Here is a 24,028-nt window from a genome sequence, read left to right as displayed (position 1 = left end):
GGTGGCGGCCTTGGCGGCTGCGGGCTTCCCGGTGTAAACCTGCATTTTCCAAGCGTAGCTGGATCTGGCGTCACAGGCTACCCACGTCTTGATCCCGTACTTGGCGGGCTTGTTTGGCATATACTGTCCCACGCTTCCTCACGGCTGCCAGTTTGTCCGAGGCGCGCCTCTCTGCTCTCGTCTCACGGTCGTCGAACTGCAGCAGCTTCGAGTAAAGGTGAAAGACTTTGAGTGACATGGTAGCTGGGAAAATTTCCCGCTCGCTGTCTGCGTCCCACAGGCTGGCGGTGGCCTTGCTTCAGGACCTGTACACGCCGGCAAGGACGAGCAGACCCACGTAGGCGCGCAGGTCGATCTCGTCCACAGGCCTCCAGCCGTCTCCGTGTTTCCTGAGACCCTCACGATTCGTCTCCTCCAGGATGATTTCGTCGATCTCTGGCGTGAGGAAGAGGCGGAACGTCGAGATGACGTCTCGGGCATCGGAAACCGCCAAGGCTGTGGGTCCCAGGGGCCAGGGCCGCCGCCACTCCTTCTCCCACTCTGTTTCCCGCTCCCGCTCCAGCAGCCGCTGCCGCTGTCATCCCCACGGGGCCGTTTCGCACGGCGTAGAGGACCAAGTTATTTTCCCGTTTCTCAAGAGGAACGTCTCCCTTTCTCTTTCTCCTCCTCCTCCTCCGTCTCGTTCTCCTTCCCCTTCTCCTTCTACGTCTACATCTTCTTCTTCTTCTTCCGAGGACGATCTTTCCCACTCTGTTGCTTTATTTTCTTCTTCTTCTTCTCCTTCTCCCTCGTCAGAGTCGGAGCAAGGTCGGCGGCGGATCCCTCCTGGGACCTCTCGGGCGGTGAAATGCCTCGCGCTGGAGTCGTCGTAAGCCGCGGCCAGTCGCCTCGCGCTCAGCTCCTCGTCTCGTCATCGTTTCGTATGGTGCCCCGCGGCGGAGACATCGTCGGCCGTCGCTCACCTCGCCTTCTCCCATTCCCCGTCCTCTTTTCGCTTCGTCCTTTCCCCGTTCTCCTCGTCCTCCTTCTCCTCCTCCTCCTCCTCCTCGTCCCTGTCCTCCCACTCGTCCTCGTGCTCGGTTTCACCGCTCCTTCGGACGCTGTGTTCTCTCTGGACAGGCCAGAGGGGATTTGTCGCGGGTCGGGGAGACCCGGTGCCAATGACCGACTCGTACGTCCGGTTTCGCGTGACCTTTGTTACGAGGAAAGACTAAAACGAAAAATAAAAAGCTGCTCTGAGATATCCGGTGTTTTCTCGTGTCATCTCTCCCTATACTCTTGCTGCTTTCGGAGTCGCGAATGAAGTCGACGGCAGCTGCCGCACGTGTACACTGTAGGCGCATTACGGACCTATGGACCACCGCGGGCCTTCGGGTTCGCCTCGACCCGGAGGATAACGTGAGAAGAAAGGCCCACGACGTGGGCCTTCGGGTCGCCTCGACCCGGAGGATAACACGAGTGGTACGGAAAGGCGCGCCGCGGGCCTTCGGGTCGCCTTGACCCGGAGGATAATGTAAGGGGAAAGGCGCGTCGCAGGCCTTCGGGGTCGCCTCGACCCGGAGGATAACGCCAGGGGTACGGAAAGGCGCTCCGCGGGAATTCGGGGTCGCCTCAATCCGGAGAATAACGCGTGGGGAAAGGCGCGTCGCGGGTCTTCGGATCGAGGCGACCTGGTGGATAACGCCAGGGGTACGGAAAGGCGCCCCGCCGCGGGCCTTCGGGGTCACCTCGACCCGGAGGATAACGCCAGGGGTACGGAAAGGCGCTCCGCAGGAATTCAGGGTCACCTCAATCCGGAGAATAACGCGTGGGGAAAGGCGCGTTGCGGACCTTCGGGTCGAGGCGACCCGGAGGATAACGCCAGGGGTACGGAAAGGTGCGTCGCGGGCCTTCGGGGTCGCCTCGACCCGGAGGATAATGCCAGGGGTACGGAAAGGCACACCGCAGGCCTTCGGGTCGCCTCGACCCGGAGGATAATGCGAGGGTTAAAAATACTTCTAAACAATCCCAAAGGCATCAATTAGTCACATGTGAGGTATTTATGAATGTTTGAAACCATTTTGAAGAGGGTCATTTTCGAGCACCGGTATGAAAAAAAATGAGATTTTTGACCAAAACATTTTTTTGCTTAAAAATACTTCTAAACAATCCCAAAGGAATCAATTAGTCACATGTGAGGTATTTCAGACATTTTTAAAACACGAGGAAGAGGGTCATTGTCGAGCATCGATATGAAAAATCGTAAGGGTGCGGTATGAAAAAATTGAGATTTTGGACCAAAAATTTTTTACTTAAAAATACTTCTAAAACAATCCCAAAGGCATCAATTGGTCACATGTGAGGTATTTCATAGTGTTTGAAACCATTTTGAAGGGGGTCATTTTCGAGCACCGGTATGAGAAATCGTAAGAAAAAATTAAAAAAAATTTTTTCCTTAAAAATACTTCTATAGAATCCCAAAGGCATCAATTAGTCACATGTGAGGTATATAAGACATTTTTAAACCAGTAGGAAGAGGGTCATCTTCGAGCACCGGTATGAAAAATAGTACGAAACAAAATGAGATTTTGGACCAAAAATTTTTTTACTTAAAAATACTTCTAAACAATCCCAAAAGCATCAATTAGTCACATGTGAAGTATTTCAGAGTGTTTCAAACCATGTTGAAGAGGGTCATTTTCGACCACCGGTACGAAAAATAACATGAAAAAAAATGAGATTTTGGACCAAAAATTTTGCTTAAAAATACTTCTAAACAATCCCAAAGGAATCAATTAGTCACATGTGAGGTATTTCAGACGTTTCATAACCACTATGAAGAGGGTCATTTTTGAGCACCGGTATGAAAAATTGTCAGGGCGTGGTATGAAAAAAAAATGAGATTTTGGGCCAAAAATTTTTTTGCTTAAAAATACTTCCAAACAATCCCAAAGGCATCAATTAGTCACATGTGAGGTATGTCAGAGTGTTTAAAACCATTTTGAAGAGGGTCATTTTCGAGCACCAGTATGAAAAATCGTAAGGGAAAAAAAAATGAAAAAAAAATGAGATTTTGGACCAAAAAGTTTTTTACTTAAAAATACTTCTAAATAATCCCAAAGGCATCAATTAGTCGCATGTGAGGAATTTCAAAGTGTGAAAAACCATTTTGAAGAGGGTCATTTTCGAGTGTTTGAAACTATTTTGAAGAGGGTCATTTTCGAGCACTGGTACGAAAAATCGGAAGGGTATGAAAAAAAATGAGATTTTGGACTAAAAATTTATTTGCTTTAAAATACTTCTAAACAATCCCAAAGGCATCAATTAGTAACATGTGAGGTATTTCAGAGTTTTTGAAACTATTTTGAAGATGGTCATTTTCGAGCACCGGTATGAAAAATCGTAAGGATCATCGTATGAAAAAAAAGAGATTTTGGACCAAAAATTCTTTTGCTTCAAAATACTTCTAAACAATCCAAAAGGCATCAATTACTCACATGTGCGGTATTTAAGACATTTTTAAACCATTTTGAAGAGGGCCATTTTCGAGCACCGGTATGAAAAATTGTAAGGGTGAAAAAAAATGAGATTTTGGACCAAAAATTTTTTTGCTTAAAAATACTTCTAAACAATCCTAAAGGCATCAATTAGTCACATGTGAGGTATTTCAGAGTGTTTGAAACCATTTTGAAGAGGGTCATTTTCGAGCACTGGTACGAAAAATCGTAAGGGCACAGTAAAAAAAAATTAAAAAAAATGAGATTTTGGACCAAAAATTTTTTTGCTTAAAAATACTTCTTAACAATCCCAAAGGCATCAATTAGTCACATGTGAGGTATTTCAGACATTTTTTAAACCACTTTGAAAAGGGTCCTTTTTTACCACCGGTACAAAAAATCGTAAGGGCGCTGTATGAAAAAAAATGAGAGTTTGGACCAAACATTTTTTTGCTTAAAAATACTTCTAAACAATCCCAAAGGCATCAATTAGTCACATGTGAGGTATTTCAGAGTGTTTGAAACCATTTTGAAGAGGGTAATTTTCTAGTACCGGTACAAAAAATCGTAAGGGCGCGGTATGAAAAAAGACCAGTTGAAAAATAGCTACAATTTACCTTTTGCACATTTGGATCTTAATGAGGTTTTAAGTTGAGCTACAATATACAAAAGCAAGAAGGGGGAGTGAGACAAAAAGCACTTTGAAAAAGTAATTTATTGAAAACAACAAGTAAACTGAAATAGGCTGTTTATCAGCTGATCAAAAGTTTAAGACCATCGCTCAAAAAATTACAAAAAAACTCTCCAAACCAGAACAAAAAATTTTCTCAGTAGGACTCAGTAATGAGTCGCTCCACCGTTCTTGTTAATCACTTCAAAAATTCGTTTGGGCATGCTTGATGCGAGTGTTTCCAGGAGGCTGGTGGGAACATTGCTCCAAGTGGTGAAGATGGACCAAAATCGCGTTTTGTTTTCCGGAAAACATACCCCCCCCTTACGATTTTCTGTACTGGTGGTTGAAAATGTCCCTTTTCAAAAATGGTTTCAAACAGTCTGAAATACCTCACATGTGACTAATTGATGCCTTTAGGATTGTTTAGAAGTATTTTTGAGCAAAAAAAAAAAGTTGGACCAAAATCGCGTTTTTTTTTCCGGACCACATGCCCCCCCCCCCCCCCCCCCTTATGATTTTCCGTACCAGCGGTCAAAAATGACCCTGTTCAAAAATGGTTTCAAACAGTCTGAAATACCTCACATGTGACTTTTAATTTCTTCAGTGTAATTTTTGCAGTTTGTAAATTCATCTCGTGAGCCACATTGGAAAGTTTGGCGTCCTGGTTTTGCCCCCGGGCTGCATGTTTGACACCTGTGATCTATAATGTTTAATAACTGTTAAACCATTGATACCATCAAAACATGTAAAATATTGGTGTAAAATATAGTTATTCATCTTTTTATGGTTTATCAGATATGACCCATTTGTATGTTCAGAGGCTCCATTGTGAACATGGAAACATGGTCATCTTCTACAACATGGCTTGGCAACCTTTACTTTCTAAAGAGCCATTTTACAACTTAAATAGAAAAAAAAATGTCTGGAGTCAAAGGATATCCCTACATGTTTTACCTCAAAGGGGCAACTGTTTAGTATTAGTTTGTACAGAATATGTCAAGGATAAATCAATGTTTCTGTGCATTTACAGGACTACAAAGAAAGTACAGAACTACACTAAAGAAAACAGACATTTTTCATTATTGTGTTTGTGCAGAAAAAAAAAAAAAAGAAAAAAAAAAAATCGACTGGTATATGAAGCAAATGGACTAAATGTCATAAAATAAAAGTCTTCTTCTACTATGATTAGTACTATTTTTTTCTTCAGAATGACTTCGTGGTTGCGACAGTAACAAAATGTGTAAATAGAAAAAAAAAAAGTTTTACATTTTCATATACGTTTTTTGGCAACGCCACATGGAGTCACTTGAAAAGGGCCCAAAAACCAAATGTGGCCCCAGAGCCACAGGTTTCCCACCCCTGTTCTACAACATTAATTCACCAGTGAAACGCATAGAGTTTGATAAATGCCAGTGAATGGATTCACATGATTGTTGACATATGTTCAGTTAATGATAGATTTTACTGTAAAAGTCACTTTTTCTACAGTTTTGTGTGTTTTGATATAATAAACTTCAACTTTAATCTGAGTTTCTATGACAATCTACATGATCAGTGAATTACACTGGTCAACAACAAATTTGTTTCAGTTTTTTGAGCTGATTTAGGATAATTTTGGTGTGCTGAATCCAAAAATCACATTAATTTTGCTCAATCAGGTCAACTTTCTGAACTATGCTACATATTGGCTTTTTAACATTTTTGCTTTCATTTATGGGCATTTTCACATCATATGATACAAAATTCTTTCATATTTCTTGCAATAAATGAGTTATGTAAATTTTGCTTTTGCCAATTTATGATTGTTTTTTTTAATATTACAGGTGAATGAAATGGCTTCGACTAGAAGATCTTGCAAAAATAAGCCTGACGTATTCTGCTACATCTGCGGTGAATACACCATTGTACCTAACAGGAATCAAGTCACAAGTTTAATAAAGTGTGCTTACCAATCTTATTTTGGTATTAATTATTGTATTTTGTGAGAAGATCAAATTTTTCAAAATCAAATTAGCAAAAAAAAGCTGACCTGATTGGGAAAAACAGATGTCATTTTTGGATTTAGCGGTGCAAAATGGTCCTAATTCAGCTGAAAAAACCTAGACAACTTGCAAAAAACATTTTCTTGTAACCCAGTGTTATATATAGGAAAATTTATGTTGTACACTAAAAAAATGCAAAATACAGATAACATTGTCATAAATGTGATAAATTATCTAAGAAAGGTTAAATAGAGAGAAAAATTCATTTGTGAACTGTTACAAAAGTAACACTGGGTCTTTATGAGTTAAACTTTCAAGCATCATTACAACATGTAGATGAAGCTCCCAGTTCCCATAACACAGCAAAAAAGAAACCAACAAAACTACCATACAATCTTTAACCATCAGATTTATTGATTGTATAGAAAAAGTAGGTTTGATATGACATAATGCATTCTATATAAGATATAACATTTTCAACATTCAATGTACAAAAAACCATAGCTTGAGATACAGTAAATTTTTAAAAATGCCCACAGGCCTGAAAGTCCTGTCTGCTCTTTACAGCAGATAAGCACAAAAAAAAAAAAAAAAAAAGAAGAAAAAAAAAAATTGCATTTGAATAAACGTTTCAAATACTTAACCTCCTGAGGTGTGTTTGACAACTGGAACCACTTCAGAAGTCAAAGCTCCCTTCAGAAGCCCATTCAGAACCACCAAACACGCCTCACGGATGTTAGACTCAAGTAAAGGAAACGATTCAAACGCTACTTTTACTGAAGTTTTCTCTGGTTTCCATCTTTACATCTCTAGCCCATTATAGTCGTACCCACTGAGACCTTGTCTGCCTCTTATTTTTTTATTTTTCTTTTTTAAATCCGTCCACCTTTTTCAATTAATAGTTATTCCTGTTCTTCATGAAAAAAAAAAAAATTACCTGTAAATCATCTGGGCAGCCTTGATTCAACTAGAACTGATCTTCCATTTAACACTGAAAGAAGTGAAAACAGTTGACGAATTAGCAAGTCTCGACTGATTATATGAGGCAAACGATGAGAAAATGCATTCAGACGGAAAGCAGAACATGACGGCGTTAAACTAGCCCCCCCCCCCCCCCCCCCCCCCCCCCCCCCCCCCCGGATAATGTCGCCTCCCCGTTTCAACCCCAACTTGTAAAATACTGTAAAGATGAAGAAGTCTGAATATTGCACAGGAGAAGTTGTAAACAGTTCAAAGAAGACCTCTCAACATGTGGTCTGTTCACTGAAGACACTCAATGTCACACCAGGAGGCTCCGAAAAAAAAACATCCACTGTAAGAGACTGGAAGAAAGGAGAAGGAGGAGGAATGAATGACAGAGGGAGAATGGACAGAAAAGGTGGGAAAAAAAAAAGATACAGTAACTGGCACAAATTCAGAGACACAAAGAGGCCCTGTCGATATCTATTGAACAAAGAAGCGCTCTTATGAGACACAGCTGCCGCGCCTAAAGTGGGCCCACCACAAAGCACAACAGTGTGCCATTGACAAATACAAGCTAGACTGGCAGAGTATGAAAGAGAAGGCAATGAAAGAGGAGATAATGCAAAGAAAAAGGAGAGAACACGGTGAATGTGTGTGTGTGTGCTGAAAAGACAGGCAGTCGTACCTTCCAAAAGGCTTGAGGCAAAGAGAACGGACAGCCAAACAGATGGGAACATTTTTGCCTGAAGGCTGACCAAAGAGCAGGCCAAGCTTACGTACAGTTCTCCCCAAAATAAGTCCACACATTAGTCGCTTTTCCATTGACCCTCAAATTGCGCAATCTTGAGCCGCATTTTGTCATAAATTCCCATTATGTGATAAGAGTTCAAAATGTAATAATAAGAATGTCACGTCATCTTGTAATAAAGCCGCATTATGTAATAAACTACCTCAACGTATTATGTAGTAAGTTTTTTCGCATTATGTAGTAAGTTATTACAATTTGAGAAATTTATTACAAAATGAACTCAACACATTCCAGGAAGGCGCAGAGAGACGGGGAAGACCGTTCACGTATGGACTGGAGCTCATCTCTGTGACATACAGGGTGGGGAAGCAAAATTTACAATGAACATTTAGTTGTTTTTTCTCAGCAGGCACTACGTCAATTGTTTTGAAACCAAACATATATTGATGTCATAATCATACCTAACACTATTATCCATACCTTTTCAGAAACTTTTGCCCATATGAGTAATCAGGAAAGCAAACGTCAAAGAGTGTGTGATTTGCTGAATGCACTCGTCACACCCAAAGGAGATTTCAAAAATAGTTGGAGTGTCCATAAAGACTGTTTATAATGGAAAGAAGAGAATGACTATGAGCAAAACTATTACCAGAAAGTCTGGAAGATACTATTAAAGAAGAATGGGAGAAGTTGTCACCCAAATATTTGAGGAACACTTGCGCAAGTTTCAGGAAGCGTGTGAAGGCAGTTATTGAGAAAGAAGGAGGACACATAGAATAAAAACATTTTCTATTATGTCAATTTTCTTGTGGCAAATAAATTCTCATGACTTTCAATAAACTAATTGGTCATACACTGTCTTTCAATCCCTGCCTCAAAATATTGTAAATTTTGCTTCCCCACCCTGTAAATCCATAAAACACACAATAAATGTTTGCTGTTCAATCTGAGGGTGTCAAAGAACATTTTTCCAAGATCATAAGATACTGTATCAGACACAACTGACATGGCAATAGAATAACAATGTGCTAAATTAATCTGTAAACTGTGCGGCTGAAGTTCTGATTCCATTACCTGTAGCTCCTGTGACTAATTTCTTCTAAATTGCTCTGAAATTATATGAATTTGGATTGTTATTACATAATGAACCATGTTATTACATTTTTAAAAAAATAGAAATGTGTCAAGTGCATTTTGTTATAAATTTCTCACATTGTAATAACTTACTACATCAGGGGTGTCAAACTCATGTTAGTTCAGGGGCCACATTCAGCTAAATTTGACCTGCAGTGGGCCGAACCAGTAAAATAATAACATAATAATATATAAATAATGTCAACTCCAAACTTTCCTCTATGTTTTAGAGCAAAAAAAGTCAAATTAAATAATGAAAAGGTTTACATCTACAAACTATCCTTTCAAAAGACGTGAATAACATGAACAAACTGAAAAAATAAGTGTAATTTTAACAATATTATGCTTCAGTTTATCATGTACACATGTTCATTATAACATACAGATCATAACAAATACACCAAACATTTAATATCAGGCAGAATATTTCTTAAAATTGTACTTACTTTTCTTAAAACATTTCAGATTATTCACATTTTTTGTGAAATTATACTTTGTTTTAGTGTAAATACATGAAAATATTTACATTTACAAAGAGAGAAATTTGGATTTGTGAGTATTTATAGATTATTATGATCGTATTTTTCTGGTTTGACCCACTGGAGATTGAATTGGTCCGAATGTGGAACCTGAACTAAAAGGATTGTTCATATTTTAGTGTAAGTTTTGCATTTCACAAATTCATCCCAGGGGCCAGATTGGACCCTTTGGCGGGCCGGATTTGGCCCCTGGGCCGCATGTTTAACACCTGTGTACTACATAATGTGAAAAAATTTACTATATAATGCGTTGACGTAGTTTATTACAAAATGCGTCAGTTTATTACATAATGCGGCTTTATTACAAGATGACGCGACATTCTTATTACATTTTGAACTTTTATTACATAATGGGAATTCATTACATAATGCGGCTCAACACGCAAATATAACATGCGCACAAAAATTTACCTAACGGAAAAACTGACAATTTTGCCAAAAGTCTCATTTTTCGATTAAAAGTTTTCGCGCTGCAAGAGGTGTTTTTTCAGGCGTAGCGCAAATGTATATCACGCAAAACTGCAATGGAAAGACCTTTTTTCGCAACTAGAGTCAGGTGAAGTAAAAAACTGGATGTTGACGGACGTTACAACTAGAGAAGAAGAAGAAACATGTCACGGTATGTGTTGTTACGGCCCCTGGGGTCCTCTTAGGGGAGCTATGCATGTTTCCAGCTCGTCTTCCAACAGGCACCAGATGGGGAGATCAGGGACACCTGTGGCACCCAGAGTTCCTGCCCTTAAATAGTCTTCTCTCTCGCTCTCTGGCTCTCTGCCCTCACAGGTCCTTGGTTTTTCAGCTCTTGGGTTGATTACATTGGTCAACAAAAAATTTATTGTTTAAGTTTTTTGAGCCGATTTAGGATAATTTTGGTGTGCTGAATCCAAAAATCACATTAATTTTGCTCAATCAGGTCAACTTTCTGAACTATGCTACATATTGGCTTTTTAACATTTTTGCTTACATTTATGGGCATTTTCACATCATATGATACAAAATTCTTTCATATTTCTTGCAATAAACGAGTTCTGAAGATTTTACTTCTGCCAATTTATGATTAACGTTTTTTTTTTAATATTACAGGTGAATGAAATGGCTTCGACTAGAAGATCTTGCAAAAATAAGCCTGATGTATTCTGCTACATCTGCGGTGAATACACCATTGTACCCAACAGGAATCAAGTGATAAAATTATTTTTTTTCTCTTAAAACCTATTTTGGGTGAGAACTATATAAAAAAATCAACTGATAAAGTCACAAAAATGTAATAAATTTTGTGAGAAGATCAAATTTTCAAAATCAAATTAGCAAAAAAACCTGACTGAGAAAAACAGATGTCATTTTTGGATTTAGCGGTGCAAAATGGTCCTAATTCAGTTGAAAAAAACCTAGACAACTTGCAAAAAACATTTTTTGTAACCCAGTGTTATGTTGCTTCGATATTTTGTTCTGTTCTGCACTTTTCGACACTCCCATCAGCACACGTCCACTCATGCACACCTACACTACTGACATCACTGATGGCTCATTCACATTCTGTAAAATACTTCAGTTTGCTTTTCCCTAATTTGGTCTAACTTGGTTTAATTTGGCTTATTTTGATTTAATAAAATATTCTTGTGTTAAACTTCATTTATGGTGTGTTCCCCTTTTTTGTTGTGGCCTCTGAGCCAGGTCATAACAGTGTGGACACACCAGGAAACCCGATCATTTTTTAATTTAGTACGACATAGAGGGGTAATATATAATAACAATAATAATAATGAATATATCTGTAAACCAACACCATATTTACGTTTGTCCAAAAGTCAGAACTAAACATGGAGAATCAGCGTTCAGTTTCTATGCTCCGTATATCTGGAACAAACTACCAGAAAATATCAGGTCTGCTGAGAGTCTGAGTTCTTTTAAGTCAAGGTTCCAGACTCACCTGTTCACTGCTGCCTTTGACTAAAATACTTTTTACTTTTTATATTCTCTTTCGCAACTCTGCAGTGCAACTCTAACTTTAATATGTGTGTGTTTTTATATTTTTATATTTTATGTGTTTTCTTACTTGCTGTTTTTAATCACCTTTTACATGTTTCTTTCATGTTTTAAATGTGTTTGTTTTTCCCTGTCGTATTTCAGTGTCCTGTGTGAAGCACCTTGAATTGCCTTGTTGCTAAAATGTGCGAAACAAATAAACTTGCCTCGCCTTTGTCGCCATGTTTATGGAATGACTTCTTGTGTCAACTCGCGATAATAACTAAACAAATCATCGCATTTGTGATTTAATGGAAAATCCGAAATTACGCATTTCTGTTTTTTCGACATTTAGTAAATATCGGTAAAGTTTTACGCAGATGTCCAATGGAAAAGCGACTATTGTTGTCTGTGACACAAAGACACAATTTTGCACAAATCTTCAACATGTAGCGTGTCTGGTGCAAATTTCGAAGGTAAAGGTTCAAGGTTCAGGTTTGTTTTTCACCTATAAAATCCTAAAAACCAACATAGATTTACATTGTTCTTAGAACATATTTGACTTATTGTCACAAAAGCACCATCTAATCCAAATCAATATCCGTTTTTTCCCCTTTGTGTCACTAACTTTTGAAGGCATCCGTTTGGTATTTAAGCGGCAACAGCAACAAAGTCAAGTAAATCATGAAACACAAAGAATGATGTATCAAAGAAACAAATGGACTTCGATAAGCTGATGGAGGGGATTATGATCAGATATTTTTGTTTGACACAGATGGGGAGTTACGTAACTCATAAGACGACGACAGTTTTTTTTTTTTTTTAAGAAACATGAAAAATGTGATTGTGAATGTCATTAAGCTTAGCGCGTCTGCAGTCGGATAGCGCGACGGCTGATGAAAACGCTAGTCAAAATGTTCAGTGATACGTCTTAAAAATCACAATCTCCACCTGAGGAGTTCTCCTGTATTATTTCCTTCACCTGGAGATGATAGTCCTTTTTTTTTGAACATCGAAAGAATAAGATAGCGAAAAAACGTTATGAAAACAGTACAGATAGTTGTAATGAACTATGTTTTTCTTCTAAAGTCAGACTTCTAGGATATATCACAGGCTAAAAAAAATGACCTTCAGAAATCATTACTCGTCACCTTGTCTCTTCTGTGGAGCCAGTGTTTAAATCCCAGATTTATTCTTTTCTTTTTTCCAGTGAGTTTACCTTTAAAGCATAAGCCACGAATCTATACTGACAGCTTATTTCAAATATTTACCCCTTTGTGTCCTGTATATGTTCAGAAATACTATTTACGCACAAGGTGATGCTTATACAAACACATATTTACTTGATCAGATCTGTTGCTCTGTGGTTTAATCTGAATTGTTTGTACCTCGAGTCAGAAATGTACCTTTTTAATGTACATAATAAAAATGAAACTTTCTCTATTCCGCTAGAATGAAAAGCTCAAAGTTTCCAGAAATCTAATCTCCAATATGTGCCACCTGGGGTTAAAATCATAACGGAGCTGTCAGTATATATCTGGCCTATTGTCTTCAGTTTTTTATCATTTGATTTCAAATGCGTTCCCAAGGTAGTTCGACAACACTGCATTCAGCACATGAGAAAACTTCATATCTTCAGTACGTTCGCTTCTGTTGCAAAACTTTCCGTCACTCCAAAGATTTAGTTTATATGTATATGTATATATAGAAAAAGAGAACAAAACAGAGTTCTCAGCTGTTTGATGCTGCTAAAGATGATCAAACACGTGTTTTTCAGCACAGTTGAGTCTTCTGCAGTGGACGCAGGCACAATACACATTCATTAATTGATAGTGGAGGATTAGGTTGAGTAATTAGATCCAAAAACTTCAGCGTGAATGGCCCAGTGTCATTGTCACTGATATGAAAACCATCAAATACAATTCTATGGTCCATCACTGCATGCCATACTATTATGTCAAAGTCAAGTTTCTTCCATTACATGTTGCAATCCTTATGTTTCTCACTGTAAATGTTTGGATAGTGACTTCCTTTAGTATCCACCAGCTCCTTTAAACAGCAGCTAATACATATAGTATTAACCATCTGCTCAAGTTGGCTTAGTTCTCATGTTAAAAGCCTTTATTTCACAGTTCCAGTCGGAAAATTTGCCATCTCTTTCATAATCTCGGCTGTTAAATACCCCCCCCAAAAAAAAAAAAAATCCTTTTGAATGCAGTCCAGTATTTCAGACCACGGCCATGAAAACTTTCCAAAGTTTCAAACGAACTCATTGTCTCATTTCTAATCATCTGACAATAGTTCCCGTTCATATCCTCCGTTGGTACGCAATTGGATGCCCTCCAGTTTTAAAAACGATACTTAGTGGACAGACTCCAAATGGAACGCCACACTCCAAAGTCCTTCACTGATTTTGAAGAAACAGGAGGCATGAGGTCTGCCACTGGCGGCTGGAAATCAACGGCTAAAAAGAGTCCTGATTACAGAACTACTGCAGCGAGCAGAAATCTGAACAGATGAGGGATAGGAGTTACGAGGGAAAGAGAAAGAGAGGCGATGATGTGCTTTACACTCCTCCCGTCCAGTCCTACATCAGATGTGCACGTGTGTAGGATATGTCTTCTTTTTAAAGTGCCCTCTCCTCCGTCTCCTTCTCCCTCCTCGCAGAGCTCCGTCAGTGTGCGTCGCTCCCTTCATCTTCCTCTGCGTTTCCCTCTAACCCTTTATAGGCCGTGGCGGTGGTTTGCCGATCTCCACTGATATATTCGTGTAGAGCGGGTACCTTTTAACCTGAACCAGCTTGTAGGTCAGAGAGCTGATGCCGTCCTTCTTCATTGTATTCTTTGTGTTCTGGATTTTGTTAAATCTGGAGGGAAAAAAAGGTAGAAAGAGAGGGGAAACAGGGAGACAATGAGTAAAATTAAAATGCAAGTATAAGAAGCAACAATTAACAAAAATGTCAACTGTTTATTTTGGTTTAATTACACCAGTGCAGGTTTATTTGTGTTTATGTCTGTGAATGCTTAGATTGTTGTCAATGCATATATTCAGGAAATGAATGTAATTACAGAACTGAAATGTAGAACTCCTTTACAGCAGGGGTGTCAAACTCATTTTAGTTCAGGGGCCACATACAGCCTAATATGAAATAAAGTGGGCCGGACTAGTAAAATAATGTAAATAATAGGATAAGAACTTAGAAATAATATCAACTCCAAAGTTTTCTCTGTTTTTGAGTGAAAAAAGTAAAATTCCGTAATTCAAATTTTTACATCTACAAACCGTACTTGAGCGTAACATGAACAAATATGAACAACCTGAAAAGTCTTAAGAAAAAAAAGTGTAATTTTAACAATATTATACCTCTGTTTATCATTTATACATATGCATCACAACTTACAGATCACAGTGGATCTACAAATACACAAAACATTTGATAATAGGCAGAATATTGTTAAAATACTACGGACTTAAGACATTTCAGGTTGTTCATATTTTTTGTGCAAGGCTAGTCTGTAAATGTAAACATTTTTGTGTAATTGTACTTTTTTGACACTAAAACAAAAAGATAAAATTAGCTTTTTTTTCATTATTTATAGGTTTTTATGATAGTATTTTACTGGTCTGACCCACTTTAGATTGAACATCCTTGACTGCTAATATCTTGAGTGTAATTTTTACATTTCACAAATTCATCCCAGGGGCCGGATTGGACCCTTTGGCGGGCCGGTTTTGGCCCCCGGGCCACATGTTTGACATGTGTGATTTACAGTGTTTTTGCAGACATTATAAATGATCAGTGCGATGTGGACGCAGCACCGAGACAAAGAGCCAGTTAAAAATAAGCTTTACATGTCATTTTCTCTACTCTGGTCTTGGCCAACAGGTGGTGCTACGGCATCACACTGTGACTCAGTGGACAGTATTACCTATCTTATCCTTCTAGGTTTGTTGAAATATGATAGAATATCCTTCCCCATTGGCTGTGATTCAGCAGTTACATCAGAATCTGCTCTGATTTTCGCTTTAAAGATGGGAAAAATAACTCACACAGTGTGTCAGACTGTTACATGCTGCCGTTGCTGCGCTGGAGTTCAGTTTTATGATGTAACCTCTGGCATTAAAATGGATTCATAACACTGTCACCCTCGTAGTATAGTCTGAATTTTTTTTTTTTTTTTTCCCAGTCAGTCAGAATGGAAACGAGGCCATACAGAGTGTGTGTGTGTCTCACAGCACATTTGCAACGTTTGCCTAGAAATGCTTTTTTCTTTGTCTGTGAATGGAGAAAGCAATGAATGCCCAGCTGTGCACATTCGCTTTTTATAAGACAGCAATGACTGACTTCCACAAAAGATGTCTTCTTAATGATATGCTTGGACGTGCAACTGGAGTTGACACTCCAGTTCGACATGGACCACCGAGTCTTGTCAGAACTGACTAGTGAAGATCTCTCTCCTTCTCTGCATCGCTTTGCCTCCCCTCGTCTCTCTCAAATCATATCAAAAACAACATCGTTGACATGAATGGAAGCAGGAAAAATGTTGTCAAGTGTATTTCCCTTGAACAATATAGTAAAATAAGATAGAAATAGAAGTGTGTGCACTCTGACTTCTTCTGAAGAATAGCAGGTCTACCTTAAAAAAGCATGTGATTTCATTGGAAAAAAAAAAGCAGGAAGTGAATTAAACAAAAAAAAATGAGAAGGTTGTTTAAACAGAAATGAAGGCTGGATGACAGCAGAGAAAAATGGAAACTAGAAAGGCAGAGAGATAAATTTTTATCTAACAAGAGAGTGACAGATGGAGGGGGGAGATATACTGATATTAAAAATAAAGTGAAAGGGAACTGGAGGGAAAAGCGGAATCTTCGGATGAATCTATCAAAAAGCCCAGATTAAACGCAACAGACTAATCTTCACATACATACAGAGAACATCAGATGTGTGTACAGTCAATCTGTGGGCTGCGTAATAACTCAAAGCATTAGTCTCATTTATCTTACTTTGTTGTATTCTACAGAGATAAAGGGCGAGACCAAGAGTTCTCCTTACATATTCATTAGCCTGGTTTCCAGAGTGGGTGTTAACTGGGCTAAGTAAAGCTCCATTTTAATTCCACAGAGGGTCTCGCAGGAAAACATTTCAGGAAATCGTTTAGGGTCTTAACAATAGCTTATCGTCCCTGCTGTGGAGGTTCATTTTATTCTGTTTTGAGGTGGCCCACTTAACCTTGTTGTACAAAATATCTTAAGGGATATAAAATTTAAAAGAAAGTAAATGCATAGTTGTGTCCATGGGAAATGGGGAAAAAAAAAAAAAAAGCACCCACGCTTTTGCAGATTTACACCGGAATAAAAGAGGATAAGGACGGAAACATATGAGTTGATTATTAAACAATGTGCCTGGGTCGCACAAAGCACAGTTTTCTGACCAGAATGTGTGTATGCATTTTAGTCCACATTCCCTGATACTCGCCTCTGGTGATGAATGTGCCTCTTTCTAACTCCTGCTGGCCTAATATCTCATTGCTTTGCCTAACCAGTAAGGAAATGGACTCCTGTGTGAGAGTGTGTGTTCACGTGGATGTGTATATACACCTATGAGTGCGCTAAGTGAATGCAGAGGAGATAGTAAACATTCATCAAATGTCAAGATGATGCTTCCTTTGGTAAACGCTGGACGTTACGCAGCTACTCCAGATAAACTCTCCCGAGAGGCTCAATCATTAATCTGTATCTAAACACAAAAAGCACCTAAAATAAAAAATGGAAACAGGAGCTCAGTTTATCTCGGTAACTGAGTGGCTGATCTCTGCGGTAGATGTTTTTAAGGTGGTTGTTGTTGTAAATGCATGGTTTACATGGACTTTTGTTTGGGGCTGTGCAGAAAATGCGATGCTATTAAAGGGCTAATGTATGAGGGGTGACTGAAAAGTTTTGATCTTAACATGGAATGGATTAAGATATGAAGACCAAATTTGGTCCATGAAATCTTTCACATATCTTTTTTTTTTTTTTTTTTAACTTTTATTGAAGAAAACAAAATAAAAAAAACAAAACAAAACAATGTACAGAGTAACAATGTTTGTCCTGAGATTGGGCCCAAGATTACAATATAAAGTATTTGGTTACAATGGAGAAAAGGAGAGAAAAAAAAAGAACAATCCAGGCTTAAATATCCATTCCAATAAGACTGAATACTGGTCTCCATCTTCTTTCAAAGGTCGGAGTCTTCAGCTGTAGCTGTGCTTTTAACTGTTCCATTAGACAAACTTGTTTAATTTTTTGTGTCCATTGTCAAATTGTAGGAGATTCAGGTTTGAGCCATAACATTATCATTTTTCTTGCAGTCATCAGAAGAAGATGTAGTATGAATTTTGGGTTGTGGGACAGACCATCAGGGAATATGTCCAGTAAAAATAATAATGGGTCCATAGAGAGGTTCACTTTAAGTAAACTATCCAATATGCCTTTTACATTAGTCCAGAAGTGTTTCACAATGGGGCACTCCCGAAATATGTGTCTGATCACCGACAAGACCACAGTTTCTCCAACACCTGTTGCTAACACCACTTTTAGAGAGAAAAGATTTTAATGGGGTTCTGAAAAATTGTATTTTAACCTGCCAGTCAAATTCATCTTTCACATATCTTTATCCTATCCACTAAATTTCTTGGTCATAGCAATCTTTTTCTCTGTTTTACAGGTCCCTGAACTTTCTGTATCGAGCGTTTCCTGAAAAATGGACAAACTTGAGTATGGGGCTGTCATCAAGTACACGTACGACCTCTGCCTTCTTTGGGGTTGGTGACATGGGATGTTTCCACTGTTTGGACTGCTCCTTGGTCTCAGGCTGATAGTTATGGACCCAAGTCTCATCCATAGTCACAAATCAGTTTACAATCAGTTACTCAAGTTACTTAATCCTTTCCATGTTAGGCTCAAAACTTTTCAGTCGCCCCTCGTATTAGATATTAGAAGGTGCTTATCCATCTACATTGTATGAACCTGAGTACCAATTTGTGAGTATGAAAATAGACGCTATGTAATGTACAGCTTAGTAAAAATGGCATTTTAACAATTAAAAAAAAAAGATCACCTTAAAAGCTGTTAGCGTGCACTGTATTTAGAATAAACTTCTCACACAGCACTTCTTAACTTTGTTGAAAACCTGAAGCGCTCTTAAAACCCACCAGACTCCTTTGACAAAAACAGGAATTTTACCTCACAGAACAGAAGAGTTTTTGCTTCACCACTGAGTTACCATTCCATACCATCTTTATTTATAAAGCACTTTAAAAACTTTATAGTTGGACAAAGTGCCACACATGAATCATAAAACAAGGGAAAAAATAAGTAAAACAGTGATAACACAAGATGCAAGTGGGCTAAGTACAACAACTTAATTTATTTATTTTTTTATTTTTATGTGGATTAGAAGTACGAATCAAGGCAGCAGCAGACCAGAAACTCCCCTAATCTGTCAGGTCAAATGACTGTTTTTAGGATCATAACATGTGGACATTGTAAATATAGCATATTAAAGAATAAATACAGCTAAACAAAGCTAAAATAAGATAATCTAAATAAAGCTAAATTTAACTAAAATAAATATAGCTGATTTTTGCTGTCTCCATTGATATGGCATATTGATGGCCAAAAAACAAAACCTCCTATCTGCAAATTTTTAGATTTTGAGTTTTCACATTAAATGGTGAGTATATAGTATGTATTGTTAACACATAATACAGAAAGAGAGTCTGAGAACAGTAGAATATGCTTGATATCTTTAACAAAGACCATACTGTAATAAAACTAAACGTTTTTTTTAATTTTGTTTCCTGAAAAAGGTGATTTTTTCAGACAGGAGGTTTTGTATTCTGGCCATCGATATGATCCACTGAAGAGGCAAATACCTTTCTTAGTTCTTTCCTTTTTCATGTGAAATTTAAGAATCACACACACCCAGTTTTCTCTTATTTCATCCCTTCTGATTCTCCCCTTTAAAAGAACCACCACTGATGATAAGGTTTTTTTTTTTCCTGTCTATCTGACTGTGTGTGTGTGTGTGTCCTGCAGCAGCTGTGGGTCACTAGAAGGGAAGTTTACTTAATCCCATCTGTTATACTCATCTGAATAATACATTTATATACTGAACTTAATCTCTCGTCCCTAGTTACTTGGCCACAACACCATCCATAGCAGTTTTTTGCTTCCATGTTGGTCCACCTGTCTACTTCTCTATACTGGGGGGCTCATACACCCCCCCCTCAAATCATCAAAACTCACATGTTAAAAGTTTTTCAACTTCACAAAAATTCAATGATTTAGCTTGAAAAAGTCCTTGAGATTGTAAACAGTCATTTCCATTTTAACTCTAGGTTTGTATGTGAAAAAGACTTTAGAACACACAGTATTCTGTTGGCAAAAACAGTTCCAGACCAAAAGTATTAAGCTGAATGAAAACCATGACGACTGCAAACGTTTGGGTCTGTTCAGCTCCTCTACTTCATTACTTCTTTGCTCAGCCCAAAATACAGTTTAATGTATTTTGAAGGCCTCGTCTGTGCTGACAGTCCGCTCTGACTAGCCTTGAGTAGTGTCTGGTCACTTTCTTTAAAATGGAATCCACATCACTGTCAGGAAAGATGCCACAGCTGATGCAAGCGCAGAGGAACACGACCATCACTGGGCTTCAGTCCGGACACAGCGCCACAGCTGGGTTCAGAAACTGTGCAACTCCAGCAACGGTTCAGTGCAACTGGAATTGTTGCAGAATCACCCAAACCAGCTCATGGGTCAGCCATATCAGCCACATATATATCTCATATCATCATCTACATATATCAGCCATAGCATGAGGAGATGAATCTGGAAGAGACTGATACTAATGGAGGCAATTCAGAGGTTTACGTTAGACCACTGTTTTCAACTTTGGTGTCGCCTGGAATTCAAATGGGGTTGCCTGAAATTTCTAGTAATTGATAAAAAAAAAACAACAACTTACTAGTAAAAAATATATGGTGAATTGAGAGAGAAATTCACAATACATCAAAGACATGACAAACTGTGAAGCTGAAACTGAAGCACTGTGGTTCTGTTTATCTTTCAAATGTTCATTATGGTTGGTTTCAGATGCTGCAGCTCTTTCATAATTCATAGTTTGAGTTCTTGTTTTTTCAGTATTAATTGTCAGCCTTGTAAATCTAAGCTGGACTGACTGTACATATCCTGACCAAGGAAAGTCAAATTCTCACTTTGTGCAGTAATCTACATCTGGATTTACTGCCTCCATCCATAATAATATACATTATATAGACTAAATATTGTCTAAAATTAATGTTTGTTTGCAACATAGTATAGCAAACTATTACATGATCAAATACAAAGATATTTTAGCAAAAAAAAAAAAAAAAAAAAAAAAAAAAAAAAAAAAAAAAAAAAAGAAAGTCTCCATTTTGAATGTCTGGGATCACCAGAAATTTGTGATGTTAAAATGGAGTCACGAGCTAAAAAAGGTTGGGAACCACTGCCTTAGACACTGATAAAATATAAACTTAATGCTCATTTGTGTCTTTTTCTGACCATGCTACTGAGGTAACAGAATTTTAACCTGACTCTCTTACCGTCAGAATAAGGCATAGACGTCTACATCATAATCATGACACCAGACAGGTTACCATGGGTCACCTTGAACTTCCCAAACCAAAAACGAATCGATTGAAAATTTCTGTCATTTACAGGGCCTCCAGTCTATGGAATAAGTGACCTTCATACATCAAACACACTAAAAGCTTACATTCATTAAAAAAAAAAAAACTCAAACAAGAGCTACTCAAGGAAATACAGGAATGCAAATGATTGTTTTGACTCCAGGTTGCTGTAAAGATAAAAGTTTAAATGTTTTAAGGTTTATGTGTTGAAATGAAATGTTCACCTTGCTGATGATAATGAATTATAAACTTGTTTTATTTATGTATGTAATTTGTAACTATTTGTATTTTAACGAACCCAAGGTAGAGTAGCAACCACTATGGTGGAAGCTAATGGGGATCTGTGTAAACAAACAATTGGTTTCTTGTTCTTATTTGTTGTTGTTTTTAAATTGTACAGCTTTTTATGTTAATCTATTCTTGTATTTTATTCTTTTATTTAGGTTTGATCTATTCTTCTGTATTTATATTTATTTGTATAATTTTTATTTTTACAGTTGTTCTGTCTTTTAATCCATTATGTCTTTTAATCTATTCTTGTATTTTACTGTGTTATTTTGTTTTGTTTTTTTTCTGTACAGGACTTTGGTCCACTGTGGTAGTTTTAAAGTGCTTTACAAATAAAGCTGGATTGGATTGGAAGAATAAACAAACAATAAACACACACTCCTTTATGGTTTCTGTGCATCAACTATCTAAAAAGAATAGGTTGTGCATTTTTTAAAAATACCATTAGCATATTAGCCACTAAATCTCCACATGTAAATAAAAATCAAGATGAACTCATGCAGAGAAAACCTGAAAACAGTCAAAGAAAACATATGATAAAGCCAGACAAAACAAACCCTCTTTCCCATCCATCGGCAGTGGCTGAATACTGCCATGGGGTGGTCATTCCTCCTTCTACAACCTCCTGATTATTCTGTAACTGCGCCTTATTTAAGCCCAAATCCAACTCCTCAAAATCTCTTTTACGCCCAAATTTCCAATACATTATAATGAATGTCCAGAAGGGCTATAAAATGAAGTTTGTGTTATCTAATGAGCCTCTATTTTCTGTCTCTTGCTACAGTTATGAATAATGTATTGGACCCAAATAAATAGCGTCCCTGTTGGTGTCACCTCTCATTGAGGATGTCTGGTCCGCAGACCGGAGAGCGAGCGAGCACAGAGATATACGTGAGAAGACGAGGAGGAGGAGGAGGAGGAAGAAAACGGGAATTGAGTATCAAGCAGAAACACACACACACAAACACTTTCCTTCAGTCTAGTGGCTGATTTATTGATTTTGATGAAGGCAACTGGACTATTCTGACCTAGCCGACTCCCATCTCTATTGGTGTCATTTCAGCAGGCAATTACTGGGGGATCGGTGAATCTCTCTCACTCTGACGCACACACGCACGCACACGCGCACACACACACACAAAACAATGATGGATGACGTGCTATGCAGGCCTGGTTATTTTAGACGTCTTCACAAGCAAGTTATTGAATGTGGACACGTCTAAAATATGTGTTAGTTTTAAAGACAACCTCCTCTATACAGATGTCTGACTTTTCATTCGTTTCAATGGGCGGTTGTTGTTTACATGTAAAAATCCCTTCTCCGCTCATGCCACAGATTCCACTTTGAGGTTCATTACCTCCACCAGGAGGTATTGTGATCACTTTGCTTTGTGTGCGTGTGTGTGTGTTTGTTAGCAAGATAACTCAAAAAGTTATAGATGGATTTTCATGAAATTTTCAGGAAATAATGAACAAAATGCACAAAAATAAAGAAAATATAAAAGTTAAATAACAAAAATGGAGGAAATGAACAAAATGCACAAAAATAAAGAAAATATAACAATTAAATAACAAAAATAGAGGAAATAATGAACAAAATGCACAAAAATGAAGAAAATACAGAAATTAAATGAACACAAATGAAGGACATAATGAACAAAATGCACAGAAATGAAAATATAAAAATTAAATGAACACAAATGAAGGAAATAGTGAACAAAATGCACAAAAATGATGAAAATACAAAAATAAAATGAACACAAATGAAGAAAATAATGAGAAAAATGCACAAAAATGAAGAAAATATAAAAATTAAATGAACACAAATGAAGAAAATAATGAACAAAATGCACAAAAATGAAGAAAATATAAATATTTAACAAAATTAAGAAAAATGAATATAAAAACACAATGAAGAAAAATTAAGAAAATAATGAAGAAAATGAAGAAAAATGAAGAAAATATCAAACAAAATGACCAAAAATGAAGAAAATATTGAACAAAATGAACAAAAATGAATATAAAACAAAAAGAAAAAAGAAAAAAAATTAACAAAATGAACAAAAATGAAGAAAATATAAAAACAAAAGAAAAATGAAGAAAACAATGAACAAAATGAAGAAAAATGAAGAAAACAATGAACAAAATGAAGAAAAATTAAGAAAATGATGAACAAAATGAAGGGGAGGGGGGCAGATCTCTCTTGGTGGAGGTCTGTGCTCTCCATGTGCTTTTCTTGTTTTCATCTTAATCGAAAGATGGCCGATGTAATGCATGCGATTCAGAAGAAATAAAAAACCACATTATAGGAAAATAGAAGCAATAAAAGGCTTGAATTTTCAACCGGGGTGTGAGTAATATTATGCCTTTTCAAGCTTTTTTTTTGTCTTTTCAGAAATAAATGTATTCTTACTGTGTCCTACACATTACCAAAATGTCACTGAGGCAAAATAGTGCAGCCTTTATGAGTACCGCCGAGGTCCATAACAAATAACTTTGATATCAGTCATACTTTTCTGACAACTGTGATGAAACAGTCACAAACGA

At 37.7% G+C, this 24,028-nt stretch overlaps 1 protein-coding gene across 1 annotated transcript in view; it reads right to left on the bottom strand.

Moving 5' to 3' along the window:
• Positions 1–12,239: 12,239 nt before the first annotated feature.
• Positions 12,240–24,028, bottom strand: part of b4galt2 (UDP-Gal:betaGlcNAc beta 1,4- galactosyltransferase, polypeptide 2) — a 356,229-nt gene continuing 344,440 nt past the window's right edge. Inside the window, exon 8 of the mRNA XM_030161145.1 lies at positions 12,240–14,346. Coding sequence (XP_030017005.1) covers positions 14,196–14,346 — 151 coding nt within the window. The 3' untranslated portion in view covers positions 12,240–14,195. The remainder of the gene's footprint in view (positions 14,347–24,028) is intronic.

The sequence above is a fragment of the Sphaeramia orbicularis genome, chromosome 17 (assembly GCF_902148855.1).
Source record: "Sphaeramia orbicularis chromosome 17, fSphaOr1.1, whole genome shotgun sequence".
Taxonomy (NCBI): domain Eukaryota; kingdom Metazoa; phylum Chordata; class Actinopteri; order Kurtiformes; family Apogonidae; genus Sphaeramia; species Sphaeramia orbicularis.
The sequence above is the reverse complement of the archived record's forward strand: the minus strand, read 5'-3'. Positions and strand labels throughout refer to the sequence as shown.